The sequence below is a fragment of the Zootoca vivipara genome, chromosome 1, assembly GCF_965207765.1.
Source record: "Zootoca vivipara chromosome 1, rZooViv2.hap1.1, whole genome shotgun sequence".
Taxonomy (NCBI): domain Eukaryota; kingdom Metazoa; phylum Chordata; class Lepidosauria; order Squamata; family Lacertidae; genus Zootoca; species Zootoca vivipara.
In genome coordinates, this window is record NC_142582.1 from 19,002,358 (window position 1) to 19,017,519 (window position 15,162).

At 41.9% G+C, this 15,162-nt stretch overlaps 1 protein-coding gene across 3 annotated transcripts in view; it reads left to right on the top strand.

Moving 5' to 3' along the window:
- Positions 1-15,162, top strand: part of MAP3K20 (mitogen-activated protein kinase kinase kinase 20) — a 109,926-nt gene that overhangs the window by 92,993 nt on the left and 1,771 nt on the right. For all 3 annotated transcript variants that reach the window (XM_088659096.1, XM_088659037.1, XM_088659065.1), the window contains 3 exons: positions 9,714-9,830; positions 12,590-12,664; positions 13,769-13,919. In XM_088659096.1, the coding sequence (XP_088515222.1) occupies positions 9,714-9,830; positions 12,590-12,664; positions 13,769-13,919 (343 nt within the window). The remainder of the gene's footprint in view (positions 1-9,713; positions 9,831-12,589; positions 12,665-13,768; positions 13,920-15,162) is intronic.

Consider the following 15,162-nt stretch of genomic DNA (forward strand, 5'->3'; position numbering starts at 1 on the left):
ATTGGCCGAGGGAGCCGGCGTATAGCTTCCAGGTCATGTGGCCAGCATGACAAAGCCGCTTCTGGCAAACCAGAGCAGCACATGGAAACGCCATTTACCTTCCCGCTGTAGCGGTTCCTATTTATCTACTTGCATTTTGATGTGCTTTCGAACTGCTAGGTTGGCAGGAAGGTTGACACTTAACCCACCACAAACAGAACATCCATTTAGTAATGTAGGGAAATATAGAAGTTCTTCTGTGTTTCAATCTTTCTTTCTTTTTGTATTCCGTTAAATATATTTAATAGAGCTGTGTCTGCTCTGCATTTAGAAGACCCTTCGGTTGTACCCCAAGGCTAAGTATTGGGAATAATATATCCTAACTGTAAGAGCAGCTCAATAAGAGAATTACTGTATCTACCTTTCGAAAGATTATGAAATCAACTTCCTTGGAGGTTTGAAAAGGAAAAAAGAGGAGCTGTTGTGAGGGGGCATTTGTTGTGGGTACTCTAAGTATATGCAGTGGTACCTCGGTTCTCGAACTTAATCCATTCTGGGAGTCTGTTCAACTCCCAAAACCATTCGAAAACCAAGGTGCGGCTTCTGATTGGCTGCAGGAGCTTCCTGCACTCAAGCGGAAGCCGCGTCAGACGTTTGGCTTCCGAAAAACGTTCGCAAACCAGAACACTTACTTCCGGGTTTGCTTCGTTCGGGAGCCGATTTGTTTGACAACTAAGCCTTTCGAGAACCAAGGTACCAGTGTATGTTCCTGTTGTTGGCAAAGGGGTGGACTCTGTCATTCTTCCAGCTATATGATTCTAGGGGGGCTGAAGATAATACTAAGATTTCAATTAAATTTAGCCTTTATAAAGCAGGTAATTGAGGGCTCACCAGACCACACTATTTGACACACCTCTTGATATAAAAACAGAGATGTCTATAAAGTTGTTTAATTGAATGGTGACAAAAGCTTGGATTCTCGAAAAAGCACATCTAAAGATTTAAAACTACATATCAAATTCACACACAAAAACCTACTGGTATTCTTTAATAAAAATGATGGGTATTTTATTGGCATTCTTGGGTTTATGATACTGCTTATGACAGGCAGCCTGACTCGAAACATAGAGTCCAATGTATCTGAACATTTGTACCCAGCAACAGCTTCCTACCAACCTTTCAAAGATTCCTGCATTTGGGGTGGGGGTTGGACTAGATCAGACTTCCTCAAACTCGGCCCTCCAGATGTTTTGAGACTACAGTTCCCATCATCCCTGACCACTGGTCCTGCTAGCTAGGGATGATGGAAGTTGTAGGCCAAAAACATCTGGAAGGCCGCATTTGAGGAAGCCTGGACTAGATGACCCTTATCGTCCCTTCCAACTCTAGAATTCTATGGTTCTACAATACTGGCTCCACAGCTATTCTGTTGGCGCTATACACACTTGAAGCTCTTCTAGGTTGGTGTGCAGCAAATTTGAGCTTAAGCCCAAGAGACTTTCAAAATACTGCTCTTGCAATCCCTTCGGCAGTGGACAAGCTTGAAGCCACAGTAGCTCCTTTCGAAATATAATTTCCCGTCTTAGAATTCCATCCGTCTAAAAGCCACTAAAACCTGCTGTTTGCAAAGTGCTGGAGACAAACATCTATTTCTAGTACCTAAGCAATTCATTATTATGCATAACTTCTACCTCACAATACTTGAAACAAAGAGAACAGCAAGCAAAACATAATTTATTTATTTCTTAATAATAATAATAAACCCACCCTGCAATAAAATGCTGCCTATTTTAATTACATTTGAGGGTTTGATTCTGTGCTCCTTGGCCAGAATTGCAACCAATTTGGGGTGGTTTCCTGAATCTTGCTGGAGCCTTTTTAGTAATGAAAACCCATAAGTTACGTACACAGATGTTTTGCTCCATTTGTTTACCGTTTTTAATGAACACCTCTTCCCTAAAACCAGGGTTTTTTTAATAAACCAAACACTTCTACCGTCCCCCCGCCCAAAAAATGAAAAAACAACAACACCCTGCTGTGTTAGCAACCCCTCTCTTCCCCGGTTTCCACTTGGCAGCAGACTCCCTTGACCCAAGGCTGGGGCCATTGTTAAGGCTATAACACATTTACATATTTTGCAATAAAACATCAGTTATTTGCATTACTGTGTCAAGTTTTATTTGATTCTTTCACCTAAAAATGACTCATTTTCCTTTCTTGTATTCCCCCCCCCAAAAAAATAAAAAAACCCCAACTACTCTAAGCTTGTTTGAGAATAATCAAAAATTGCCCATTTAGCTAGAAGTCATTTTCTTTTCAAAAGGCAAATGTTATTTAATCTTTCAGCTGTTCATTGTGCCATCATAAATACTTTCTTTTCAGCACAGTTGTGGGGACTGAAATGAGCCCACTAATTGCCTCCCATTTCGACTGACATGTGGTGGTTTAGTGGAAAGGGAACACAGCGGGGAGAAGGAAATAGGAGGCTGAGAAAATGAGAGCTAATTATTTTCACTGCCTCATGTCAGGCTCTGTGTCAGCCTTGTTTTTACAAACTGGAAGGTTTAGCACTAAATAAAACAAACTGGCGTCATGTTTTTATATACTGGCAGTGTCATGGAAGCAGCTGCAGATCTCAAAGACAATATAATGCCTGCGTTCGCATGGACACCATCTGACAGCCACCGTGAGCCACTACTAATGAGGATATCACAGTGGTGCCAAGTGAAAGGTGCTGAATTATGTATGATTCTTCATCAGTACAGCAATAGTCCTGTACATCATTATGAGACATTGTTTTGCTGAAAGAGATTAAAACATTCTTAGTTCCAGACCCTGCAACCCTAAACACGCTACAAGAGGTTATTGATGGAATTTTGAGGGAGAGTCTCTTGCAGATTTCTTTTTTTTAAAGGGTTTTTATCGTTTATTATTATTATTGTTGTTGTTATTATTATTAAATCTCTCTATTTCCCTTTCCTTCTCTCTCTCTTTCTCTCTCTCTCTCCTGGGACAAAGCAGTGGTGGGTCATGACACTATATATAAAGAAGAGAAGCAAATTAACCATACTTGTGTTATCTCCCTTTAAATCGGGCATAAGAAAATGTAGCGTAGCCGAGTTAGCCTTAATGATAAATAACCCAGGTGCTCACACTATAGAAGTTCCAACTCTTACTGCCTTTAAAACAGCAGGTTTCAGCAGCTGAGATAGATAATAGTGGAGAATGTAAAGGAGCTACTGGGAGCTTAAATTATCAACATGCTACGACTTTTAATACCAGCATGATCAGGTTTTTCCTTTCCCCCATGTTTGCTTTATCTTACATTACATCTTATATTTTTCAATACCCAGTTGCCTGCTATGATGGCACTTCCATTTTTCCTCTCATTTATCTTCCTTTTCTGTTTCTCCTTTAGTTTGCTGTAACTCTTGAATTAAAAGAATAATAATAATACGTTCTAATTTATAAAATTCCTATTTTGAATATAGGCCTCCTTCAAAACTGACTATCCCTCCCTCCCACACACACACCTAAAAAAAAGTTATGAATCTTCTGCAACATAAAGTGTTACTTATTTTACCAAATTCTATGACTTCACAGTGGGGTTCAGATAATGTATGTAAGGGAAAGTCACCATGTTCAGGAAGCAGCTTGAGTTTTTAAAAGCCTCACCACCAGAACAGATTTGATCATTTGTGGAGGGGATAATGTTTCATTATTGCTTTCTCCTTCCACAGCAACTTTCAAAATCTCCAGAATTTTCCGTTGGTTTTAGGGTTCGTCTTATTATTATTGGTTTGACAATTGCTTCCTCAGATTTTAAAGAATGTAATAATTTGCTGCTACAAGCTTCTGTCTTGAGACCTTTGGTAATTAGGATGGGATTTCATAGCTGACATAATACATCCCTAGCTTCTACCAGTATTAAATAATGATACAATACAAATGTCTATATTAAATAATAATATAATACTGCTTTGTGGAATGTTCTGCTTCATATCTTATACATACAATACAATACATACAATAATGTGAGGGAGGCTATTACCTGTATATTCCTGTGTATAAGACTACTTTTTAACCCAGGAAAATCTTCTCAAAAGTCAGGGGTCGTCTTATACGCCGGGTCGTATTTCTTATACGGCGAGTATATCCCAAACTATATTTTAACTGGAAAAGTTGGGAGTCGTCTTATACGCCGGAATATATGGTAATCGTTCACACAACATGGTAAACCACGGTTTACCACTGCATGGATGAGGTTGAGCAAAGCAACAGTTTCTCATGGGCTTCTCTTCTTGGTTGTTTGGCTCCAAAGTATGAGGAATTTGGCTTTCACATTACATTAGAACCAGAGATTTAAAAAAACACGCTCTGCCTAATTAAACATGCACGCTTCATGACTCATGAGTTGAAATTGGCTTGTGTTGAAAATGGCCAGAGTTCATTTTAAACCATGATGTCTGCTTTGAACAGAATGTTAAGCTGGGATTCTAAAAAAACCACTTTCTTCTTCTTCTTCTTTTCCAGTTGAGCTTATTTTGGCTCAGCCACATAGCCCTAAACCATGGCTTAGTGTTGCGAATAAATGCAACCAATCTCTGTTGCTGCACCTCTTCTCTCTCATAGCTCATAAAGGGTGAAATCATTATGCGCAAGAGTTCTTTGGCACAGGAGAGCAGGGGTCAAAGGGGGTCGGCGACCCACAGCTCCTTCTTCTGGATCTAAAGAACTAATGGACAGCACAGCTTCTGGTCCATTTTTAATAGTATGGGGCTATCGGATCTGTTTAAACTGTCAGAGTAAGAAATGCCATGGTTTTTACATCATGGCTTTACATAGAGTTTTAGCTAAAGAGAGTAAGTAGCAATTGTAGTTGTTTTAGTCTGAATTGTGAGAAATGATGGGGAAACTCTGTGAACCTATAAAACAAACAAAACATTATAACTTCCATTCTTCCATGTGAAATTCTCCATGGGAATCTTCAATTAGCGAACCCTTTTTAATGTGATTTTGTTGTTTTGTGAGTGCTGTTTCTTAGACTAAGGCTGCAGTCCTAATGTAGGAGGCAGGCCCTGTGAAGACGACTGAATAGACCAGGGGTCAGCAAACTTTTTCAGCAGGGGGCCGGTCCACTGTCCCTCAGACCTTGTGGGGGGCCGGACTATATTTTGGAAAAAAATATGAATGAATTCCTATACCTGACAAATAACCCAGAGATGCATTTTAAAGAAAAGCACACATTCTACTCATGTAAAAACATGCTGATTCCCGGACTGTCTGCGGGCCGGATTTAGAAGGTGATTGGGCTGCATCCGGCCCCCGAGCCTTAGTTTGGGTACCCCTGGAATAGACTTATACGAAGTCCTTCTGGGGTTTTGCCAGCAATGCAGAGAAGTGCTCTTTCTCTCCTCCATCCTTTTTCATGATTTTATTTTTTAAAATAAATGATCATGGGAGTTGTAGGCCAAAACATCTGGAGGGCCGCAGTTTGGAGATGCCTGCTCTAAACCTCTCTAGCTCAGAGGTGGGGTAGGTGTCAGGTGATCAGGAAGGCTTGGGGTCCAAGCCCTTCCCCTTTCCTCCCCAGACGTGCCCCAATCTCCCCCCTTTTTGACTCTACCAACATTGTCTATATGGCCAGGATTTGGTAAGCTTCTGCAACAGTGAGGAGGCAGGATCTCCTTCTCTCTTGTTCGAGCTTTCTTTCCAATGGAGAAGGAGTCCTGCTGTATCCTGAGGCCTCTGGGACACCTTCCCAGGGACCACAGGATGGCAGATTTAATTTCTGATAAGCTATATGATGCTCTTGTGGAAGGTGTGTCTGTGTTAATATACAACCGAGAAGCCAGAATTTTTTCTGTGCCCTGCAATTTATCCTGTTCTGCTTTGAACTGAAATAACAAGAAGAGTTACTCATATGAACCTCATTGGTATTAAAAGAATAAGGCTACAATCCTATACAGCGGAGAAGCTGTGGTCCTCCAGTTGTTGCTGGACTCCAGTCATGCCTAGCCAGTAAGACCAATGGTCAAAGATGATGAGAGTTGCAATGCAGCATCTCAAGGGCCACAGGTTGCCCATCCTTAAACGCACATGGGGGTAAGTTCCTATTGTAACCAGAGTGTCTTCTCAGTAAACATAGTTAAGATTGCACGTGCTCGGGGGCATAGCGTGGGCAGTGTTAGGGTGGGCCATGGCCCTTGGGTGCACAATTCTTGAGGGGGCGCAAACCGTGTGCCCCCGGTGCTCCTCTTCGCCCACCAAGGGCCGTATTGGCTGGCCAGGCTGCCCCCTGCACGGGGGGCAGGTGGCTCAGCATGGTCCTACTTTGCTCTGGTGGTGGTGGGGTTGCTCCGTCGGCGCCAAGGACTGGGCTGGAGCTCCCCACCCAGCGCATGCATGCCTGCCCCGGGCACTGGCAACTGAGGCTATGCTACTCCCATATTTCAGGTTGTACCTGGGGCTATAACTACAACTTAACAGAGGATCTCTAATTATTTCAGGTCTTAGATTTTGTTTGGTTTTTAATCTTATCACATATTCAATTTACAGGTAGGTAGCTGTGTTGGTCTGCCGTAGTCGAAACATTGGTATGAGCTTTCGTATCTGAAGAAGTGTGCATACACACGAAAGCTCATACCAACAATAAACTTAGTTGGTCTCTAAGGTGCTACTGGAAGGATTAAAAAAAATTCCACAAATTCAATGACTCTGCTGAGCACTTCTTTTCCATTTTCCAAATTATCAAAAACACCTTTGCAAAACGTTTACATTCTTTCTGCTCCAAGCTCTTTGTAGCGATAGTGCCATTTCCCAGCACAGTAAAATTAACTATGGTCGCTGTACCATTGCCTCTTATTCATCTCCTGCGGAGCAAAGTCAAGTTACAGTATTTTATATGTATCTGAATTTCTGTATTTTTGCCACTGTAAAGTAGACCATCCTGTGACATGAAACCATTGGGGGTCAAGTAGCCATAGCCTGCCGCTTTTCGGTTCAAGATGTATTGAAGCTTGTGGGTTGATGTGGAGATACCGTACAGGGGGAAAATATATATATATTTGAGCTCACATGCAGGTTTTCAGAGCGCGCAAGATAAAAAATGGAAAGCAATGGACTAAAAAATGAACACGTATAATAACCAAGTCTAAACTGAATATAGTTAATTATGTAATCTTATATTAAACTTCCAAAATGGTACTGCTCTGTCATATGCTGGCAGCAATGCAGCTTGATTTCAGATTCCCCTAAATATTTGTCCTTGGGCTGACTCCTTAAGAAGTAACGGGTCAATGCTAACCAGAGTCGAAAGCCCTTTTTGACGGCAGATACAGCAGCGAGGCCCCTGGAGAGTCATGAAGTAGCTGGGATCATTTTCTGGCAGCTATGCCTAATTATCATGACTACAGTGATACAAGTTAATATGGGTTATTCCCATACAGAAAGAATGCTTAAAGTTTTGCTGGAACTGATTTTTTATTATTATTAAAAAATAGTATGAAAACACAATAATGAATAAGAGCCCAAATATTTTATATTTATGTCAACTGCATGGACTTAGGAATAACAACATTTTACAGGGATTCGATACAAAACACGGCCTTTGCTGTTAAATCACGTGGAATGTCTTTTGATTGCCGTTTAAGCATTTGTTAAGTATATATAGTAAAGAATTATTCTCCATGTCCTGTTTTTCTTTGCTGTACTGTGCACAAAAAGAGCAGGTTTGGTGTGGTGGTTGTAGGACTTGGACTAAGGCAGGCATCCCCAAACTTCGGCCCTCCAGATGTTTTGGACTACAATTCCCATCTTCCCCGACCACTGGCCCTGTTAGCTAGGGATCATGGGAGTTGTAGGCCAAAACATCTGGAGGGCCGCAGTTTGGGGATGCTTGGACTAAGGACATTTAGGTTCGAATCCATGCTAGAACCCTTTAGTGATGCTAAGGGGTTGCTTTTCTATAATTAGCTGGAAGCAGGTTTAAAACATTTGTTACCCACAGCTTTTAATACAGTGCTATATCAATGGCCTTCCCAGTGGCCAAGACCCTTCTGTAATATTTTCTCGCAAGTCCTTCCTAATGTTGATTAAAAGGTTCCTCTTTCCTTCTTCTTTTCATTTCATTGCTTCCTGTTGATCACAGCTGAAGGAGTAATGCTGAAGAAACTATTTCCCCCAATGTCAGTCCTAACTGAGTCGTCATTAATACCTACTTCCACCATCAGCAGAAAACAGGCAATAAAATGTAATTAAAGGCACAAAAGCCCCCCCCCCCAAAAGCCTGAATGATGCACAATGTAACGAAAGGCACAAAGGCCTTGGCCACATTAGATTGCTGGTGTGGCAACTCCCTGGTTTCCCCCCTTCTTCTTTTTCTTCTTTATTAATCATTCTTTAAAAACACGAGGTATCAACGTAGAAAACAGTGGACTACAATTACTTGTCTGACTTCTCTGTAAAATGTGAATGAACACAGGGTGGGCTATTGGTGAAACACCTTGGGTGGCTGAGCCATTCTCCTCATCCTTGTGTGATAGGGATAAAATGTGGAACGGCCAATGTATGTTGCCCTGAACAGCCAAGAGGAAGGAAGGGAAGATTTTTTTTTATCTCTGCCGGATTTGAAATTCTTTTAATTCTTGATTTTGTTGTTGTTGTTGTTGCTAATCACTCTGTGATGCCTTCCTGGGAAATGGAATCATGAATAAAGACTTAATGAGAATTGGAAAATAATTTGAAATTCCTTGTTTTAGGGCCATTTGCTGTTAATCTATGAATTTTCCTAGACTGCTTATTAAAACGGTCCTCAGCACTTGCTCCCAAAATAACAGGCCACCTGTTGAATGTGCGTAGCTCAAATGGCTTCTCTGATCCTTTCAGATAGCTTATAAGTTTTCATGGCACTTTGTAAGTAGTTGTCTTATTCACACAAAGTTGATAAATGGTGAAAAAATGTTTTTGAACCAAGAATATTAATTGTGTGAATAATTGTCGCCTGTGTGCTCTACGGGCATACCTGTTGTGGCAGAACCTGATGGGAACTGAGTAACAGCTGGAGGACACCAGGCTGAGAAAGGCTGTCATATATATGGAACAAAAGTTCTTAAGTTTTGTTCTCTGGACATATTAATTGTGTGAATAATTGTCGCCTGTGTGCTCTACGGGCATACCTGTTGTGGCAGAACCTGATGGGAACTGAGTAACAGCTGGAGGACACCAGGCTGAGAAAGGCTGTCATATATATGGAACAAAAGTTCTTAAGTTTTGTTCTCTGGACACTTGTTTGTTTCCTGCATGCCATCACATTTTCTTCCTTGCTGTGAGCCAGCTAAAGCTATATGTACATATAGAAACGAAGCATATTCGGAAGGATGAATTTTATTTAAAAGATTTCACTGCGGCCCTTTGCACTGCTGTGGGAAAGGCAAACTGTTTAAATTTTAAATTGCTGAAAAGCAGGTTTTTTTTATCCTGTGGTAGGAATTTCAGATTAAACCTTCTGGTGTTGTTTGGGGACAAGGCGCATCCCCAAACCCATTTAAGAACCCCTCTTGATGACAAGTAAGGATTATTACACATTAAAATGGTGTTTGGATGCTTCAGTTCCTAAGATAATATAAAATCGATTAATTTATTGGGTTTTGTTTTGTTCTTTGCTTGGAGACAACAAAAAGTCACAATTGCCCCAGTGTCCAGTTTTGATATTCTGTATTTTCTTTCCGTGCCAGGACTGTAAATGGAAGATGTACATGGAAATGGATGGGGATGAGATCGCAATAACTTACATAAAAGATGTGACATTTAACACTAACTTACCTGACACAGAGATTTTAAAGATGACAAAGGTAAGGTTCTGTTTACGGGCTTGAAGCTTTCATGATTGCCTAGATCTCGAACAAAGGTATTAAAATACCACAGCGGCAGACTTTTGTGCCTATGGAAACTCATTCTGCAGGCAGCTTTTAAAGACCCCCCACCCCCTTCCCACATTTGTATCACAATAGATTTATTTCTCCTTTCTGTTAACATTACCTTTTCAGTCATGGTAATAAGAAAGCGATGGCACGCTTAAGATATTACAATTAAAGTGTGCAATTTCTTGGTTCCGTAACAAGGTAAATCATACATCAGACAATGTACAGACAAGTTCTAAATGAGAAGAGTGTTCATCAAGGTGCGCTGGAAAAATAAAGTGTTGCCCTTTGGCAGCAATTTATGTTATTAAAATGGGGAAATAAAACAGGCATATTCAGTGGGAAGGTGTCTTGAACCAGGCCTATAATCACCAGGATTTATGAGGTTTGGCAAGCCTCCTTCCATTTTATGAAGGAAAAAACCCACAGCAGATTCATGGTAGAAATGTGCAATTCTAGGAAAACTGCTTCTGAACAGGGGATTCCTAGCGCTAATAATAATGGCTTTTCCACTTGGAACTACAAAGAACTGGTTTTCCACACAATTGCACTGTTTTTCCTGTATGTTCCTTTCATACCGGTATTATCAGCCTGTTTGTTTTTTAAACCCAATCTTTAAACTAATGCTAAAATGCTTCTTCAGGGGAAAAATGATTAGGAAAGGGTGTTATCTTTAAATTTTATTTGTTTCGTTCAAAGACAGAAGAACTGCAGGAAAATACAGGGTGACAATTGAGTGGTTTATGGAATTCTATGGATGTCCCATAAAAACAGGGAGTGATTGAAGAATGGCAATTCCACCCTAAGTGCCTGGTGTGGAAGTAACCCTAGACTCAACCTGCTATCGAGTATGTTCTCTTCCAGCCTTCCTCAACCTCGTGCCCTCTTGATATTTTTGACTACAACTCCCATCATCCCTGACTGTTGGCTGTGCTAGCTGGGGCTGATGTGAGCTGTAATCCAAAACCTCTGGAAGGCACTAGGTTGAGAAAGGTTGTTGTGATCATTGCTTGAAATCCTGTTGGGTATTCTGAAAAGGGTGTAAGATGTAGCCTGTCAGGAGAAGGGGTCTGCAGTAACAGGAGGGGTGGGGAAAAGCCCAGCTGCACAAGTGGCCTTTTGCTTGGGCAAGTCTGGACCCCAAGCCTTTGTATTAGAGCTCATTCATAATAGTAATAGTAATAATAATAGTAGTAGTAGTAATAATAATAATAATAATAATAATAATAATAATAATTTATTTATACCCCGCCCATCTGGCCGGGTTCCCCCAGCCACTCTGGGCGGCTTCCAACAAAATATTTAAATACAGAAATCCATCAAACATTAAAAGCTTCCCTAAACAGGGCTGCCTTGAGATGTCTTCTAAAGGTCTGGTAATTGTTATTCTCTTTGACCTCTGGTGGGAGGGCATTCCACAGGGTGGGTGCCACTACCGAGAAGGCCCTCTGCCTGGTTCCCTGTAACTTGGCTTCTCGTAGCGAGGGAACTGCCAGAAGGCCCTCGGCGCTGGACCTCAGTGTCCGGGCAGAACAATGGGGGAGGAGACGCTCCTTCAGGTATACTGGACTGAGGCCGTTTAATAAGAATAATAAGAATAATAATAAATTATTTATTTATACCCCGTCCATCTGGCTGGGTTTCCCCAGTCACTCTGGGTGGCTCCCAGCAGAATACAATAAAACATCAAACATTAAAAGCTTCCCTAAACAGGGCTGCCTTCAGATGTCTTCCAAAAGTCAGGTAGTTGTTTATTTCCTTGACATTTGATGGCAGAGTGTTCCACAGGGCGGGCGCCACTACCGAAAAGGCCCTCTGCCTAGTTCCCTGTAACCTCAATTCTCACGGTGTGGGAACTGACAGAAGGCCCTTGGAGCTGGACCTCAGTGTCTGGGCTGAATGATGGTGGTGGAGACGCTCCTTCAGGTATACTGGGCTGAGGCCATTTAGGGCTCTAAAGTCAGCACCAACACTTTGAATTGTGCTTGGAAATGTACTGGGAACCAATGTAGGTCTTTCAGGACCAGTGTTATATGGTCTCGGCAGCTGCTCTCAGTCACCAGTCTAGCTGCCGCATTCTTGATTAATTGTAGTTTCCGTGTTACCTTCAAAGGTACCCCCACGTAGAGCGCATTGCAGTAGTCCAAGCGGGTTTTCTGCAGCCTGGTACAGTCGTATCTTGTTTTGCAACCGGGAACCGTTCCGGAGCCCCGGCCACTAGCCGAAAAGGACACAGGGCAAGCGCGAGTTTGACGAGTGGCAAACCCGGAAGTAACCCATTCCAGTACTTCTGGGTTTGCCGCAGACGTTTGCTGAAATGGACGCTAGACGAGGCGGATGTCTGCAGAGGTATTACTGTAAACTTATTTTCAAGGGCCTATGACTAAACTTCTAACCAGCAATGAGTATACAGTATGAAGTGAATTTGTCAGTTGGTTGCATAGAAAACAATAAAAGCGTGACAAAAAATGAAATGCCTAAACATGAAAATAAATCACAGAAGACATGCAGGCCAAACAAGACATTGTGTGCTAAGATTTGTACTTTCGTATTTATTTAGTCATTTGACACGGTTTCTGTGTTTGCTTGTTTTCACTCTTTCTGAAGGACAGGGGATGGATGCATAGAAGTTGATTCACACAATGAGGCAGAAAACAAAAACGTTTCTTTCATATATTTTTATTTTGCAGCCACCATTTGTAATGGAGAAATGGATTGTGGGAATAGAAGACGGTCAGACTGTGGAATGTTTAGTTACTTATGAAGTAAGTGTTGTTGTTGTTGTTGGGGGGGGGGGGAGCCAACGCACTACTTCTGCCAGTAGGGTTTCAGAATAAGGAGTTGACATGCCTTAACTTTCTTGCCCACTGTAGTCAACGCCAAATACTGTAATTAATTTTAAACAACTTCTCATACAAATTTGAATGCCATCTTCAGAAATCACACCCAGACTCCTAGCTGGGATAGCTGGCTCCCTTAAGTGTATATATATATGTATATACCTTTTTCTTCTTCTTCCTTTTGAGTAATGGTCGGTGTAGGTGGTGTTTGTTGAACAGACAATCTTTCTTACCTTTTTGGCAAAACGCTAATTAGCAGAGCAGAGGAACAACAGGAGAAGGGAAAGGGCAAGAGGGAAAACATAAAATAAAATCTAGAAGCAATTTAGCTATGTATAATAGGATGGAAATTAGCCTTTGTATGAGTAGATTTTTGGATACTTGCAAAAAAAAATTGTTTCATAAAGACCAATGGGATATTTCACACTGAGGCTAATAATTGAAATTTCAGCTCTGTCCTGTGGCATGCATTCAAGCAGTGAGAGAGCGATATAGGAAAATTCTGGACCTCGCCTGCCTCAGAAGTGAAGAACAGTAGCTTTCTATTAACAGGAAGAATAACCCTAGGTTCCTTTCAGACTGTAGCTCCTCACAGGTCTCAGAGCCTGACAGCAGGATTAAAGAGCTAGCCACTATAGGCAAGCTACCATAAGGGAACCTCGGCAACAATACCTCCTTAGTGCCTACCTCTTCTGGCAGAAAAGATTATTTACTTGAAGCACTACATGATCTCATAATTACTAAACGGTTCTGTTAAAAGGCAGCCATTAAAATCTTGCCCTTGTTCAGTACACTATTTTGGGCGGGGGTGGGGGGTGGGGACCAGAAAGCATAATTTGCCGCCAGATTGGTTGCACAACTGAAAAAAATTCTTTGCGGCCAAACTAAAAGAGGATATTAAACAAACTCAGCATGAGGATTTATGGTATCATCAATGTCACAATCCTAAGTTCAGTGTCTGGACAAACACTGCATGACTGTGTTGAGGCTCTTTAATTTTTTTTTGCTTCTGAATATCTTGTTGAACAGAGCGATGTCAGAACTCCGAAATCCACCAGACATATCCAGCCAGTGGAATGGAGTAAAGTGAAGCTTCAAGATGAGGTGAAGTCAATACAGCTTAAAATACAGACTTCGCTCCCAAACTCAGAAGGCAACCCTCGGAGCAGATCCAATTCCAGTAAGTTTAATGATGCAGAGTGTTGAAGGAAGGACATTTACCTCATCTCATTCACCCAGCAAAAAAGGAAGGCATTTCTCTAAAATGCCCTTTTCTCAGAGAAATGTGTCTCATATTCACACTTACTAAGAGCTTTGCAGTTGTTTTCCAGCATCCATTAGATCAGAGCTTTCCTGACATACCAGCTTTGTAGCTTATTTCAATGGACAAAAGCTTAACCGCAGATAGTACGAACAGCTAGAAGTCTGTCAAGTCAATGAATAAAGGCCAAAGAGCTTTAAAAAAATAAGTGTGTCCTGTTTAGTCGTGTGTTTTAGTGTACGGCTGTATCTACTAATTTATATATAGGAGGATCTGCCTAATTCAAGGGTTGCATAGTCGGGCATTGCACAGTTATAAACAATTAGAATTGTTTGAGCAGTGGAGGTCATGTCTTTGAATGCTGAATCCTACCAGAAGAACCAACTTCCTAAGAGTGTTCTCAACACATGCGTCGACATTATCCAGTGACTGCAATCTCCTTGGAAGGAAAAGGGCTAACAGCTCCCCAAGCACATTGGCAGCCCTGCTATAAGAAAAGGGCTGATTGATGGCCTGTCAGGGAGTAGCTGGATGAGGAAGAGTGGTGGAATCTGCCCAACCAAGAGCTCCACAGGGAAGATGCAGAGGAAGAGGATTTCGAACCTGGCGATTGGTGGTGGACACAGGCGTGGACAAGCTGGGAAGTGCTGGAAGCAGGGGGCTTGAGGGATAGCGAAGAGATGGGAGCAGACAGGTTCCCCAGCACAGGACGGGAGGATGAGGTTCCTCGTTTGGATGTAGGCAGAGGCAGCGATGATAGAGAGGGGAAAGACCCTGCCCTCTGACAGCTTCTCTAGTGACAGCCTGCCTCCCCCTTCTACTCCTAGAACGAGGTGTCTGTTGCCTGTCGCCGAACAGCAAGCCAGGCAGACACACAGGGAGTCCCATGTAGGTTACCGTAACAAACAATCACAGAGAGAGGGGCCTGATACCGATTGCTAGGGAGTGCTAAGGAGGGGCTGCAAGCCAGTCCAAACAACGTATTCATTTAGACAGTTTTACCCATTAGAAATCTCTGTAAATTCTTTGTTTTGCTTCCCTTAATAAAGAAACTAACTGCAAGTGAGCTAAACATCTCTCTCTTTCTCTTTGTGACCTGCAAACGAACTGTCCTGCCGGTCAGACTGTGACATGGCCAGACAGCCCACAGATTACAAGACAG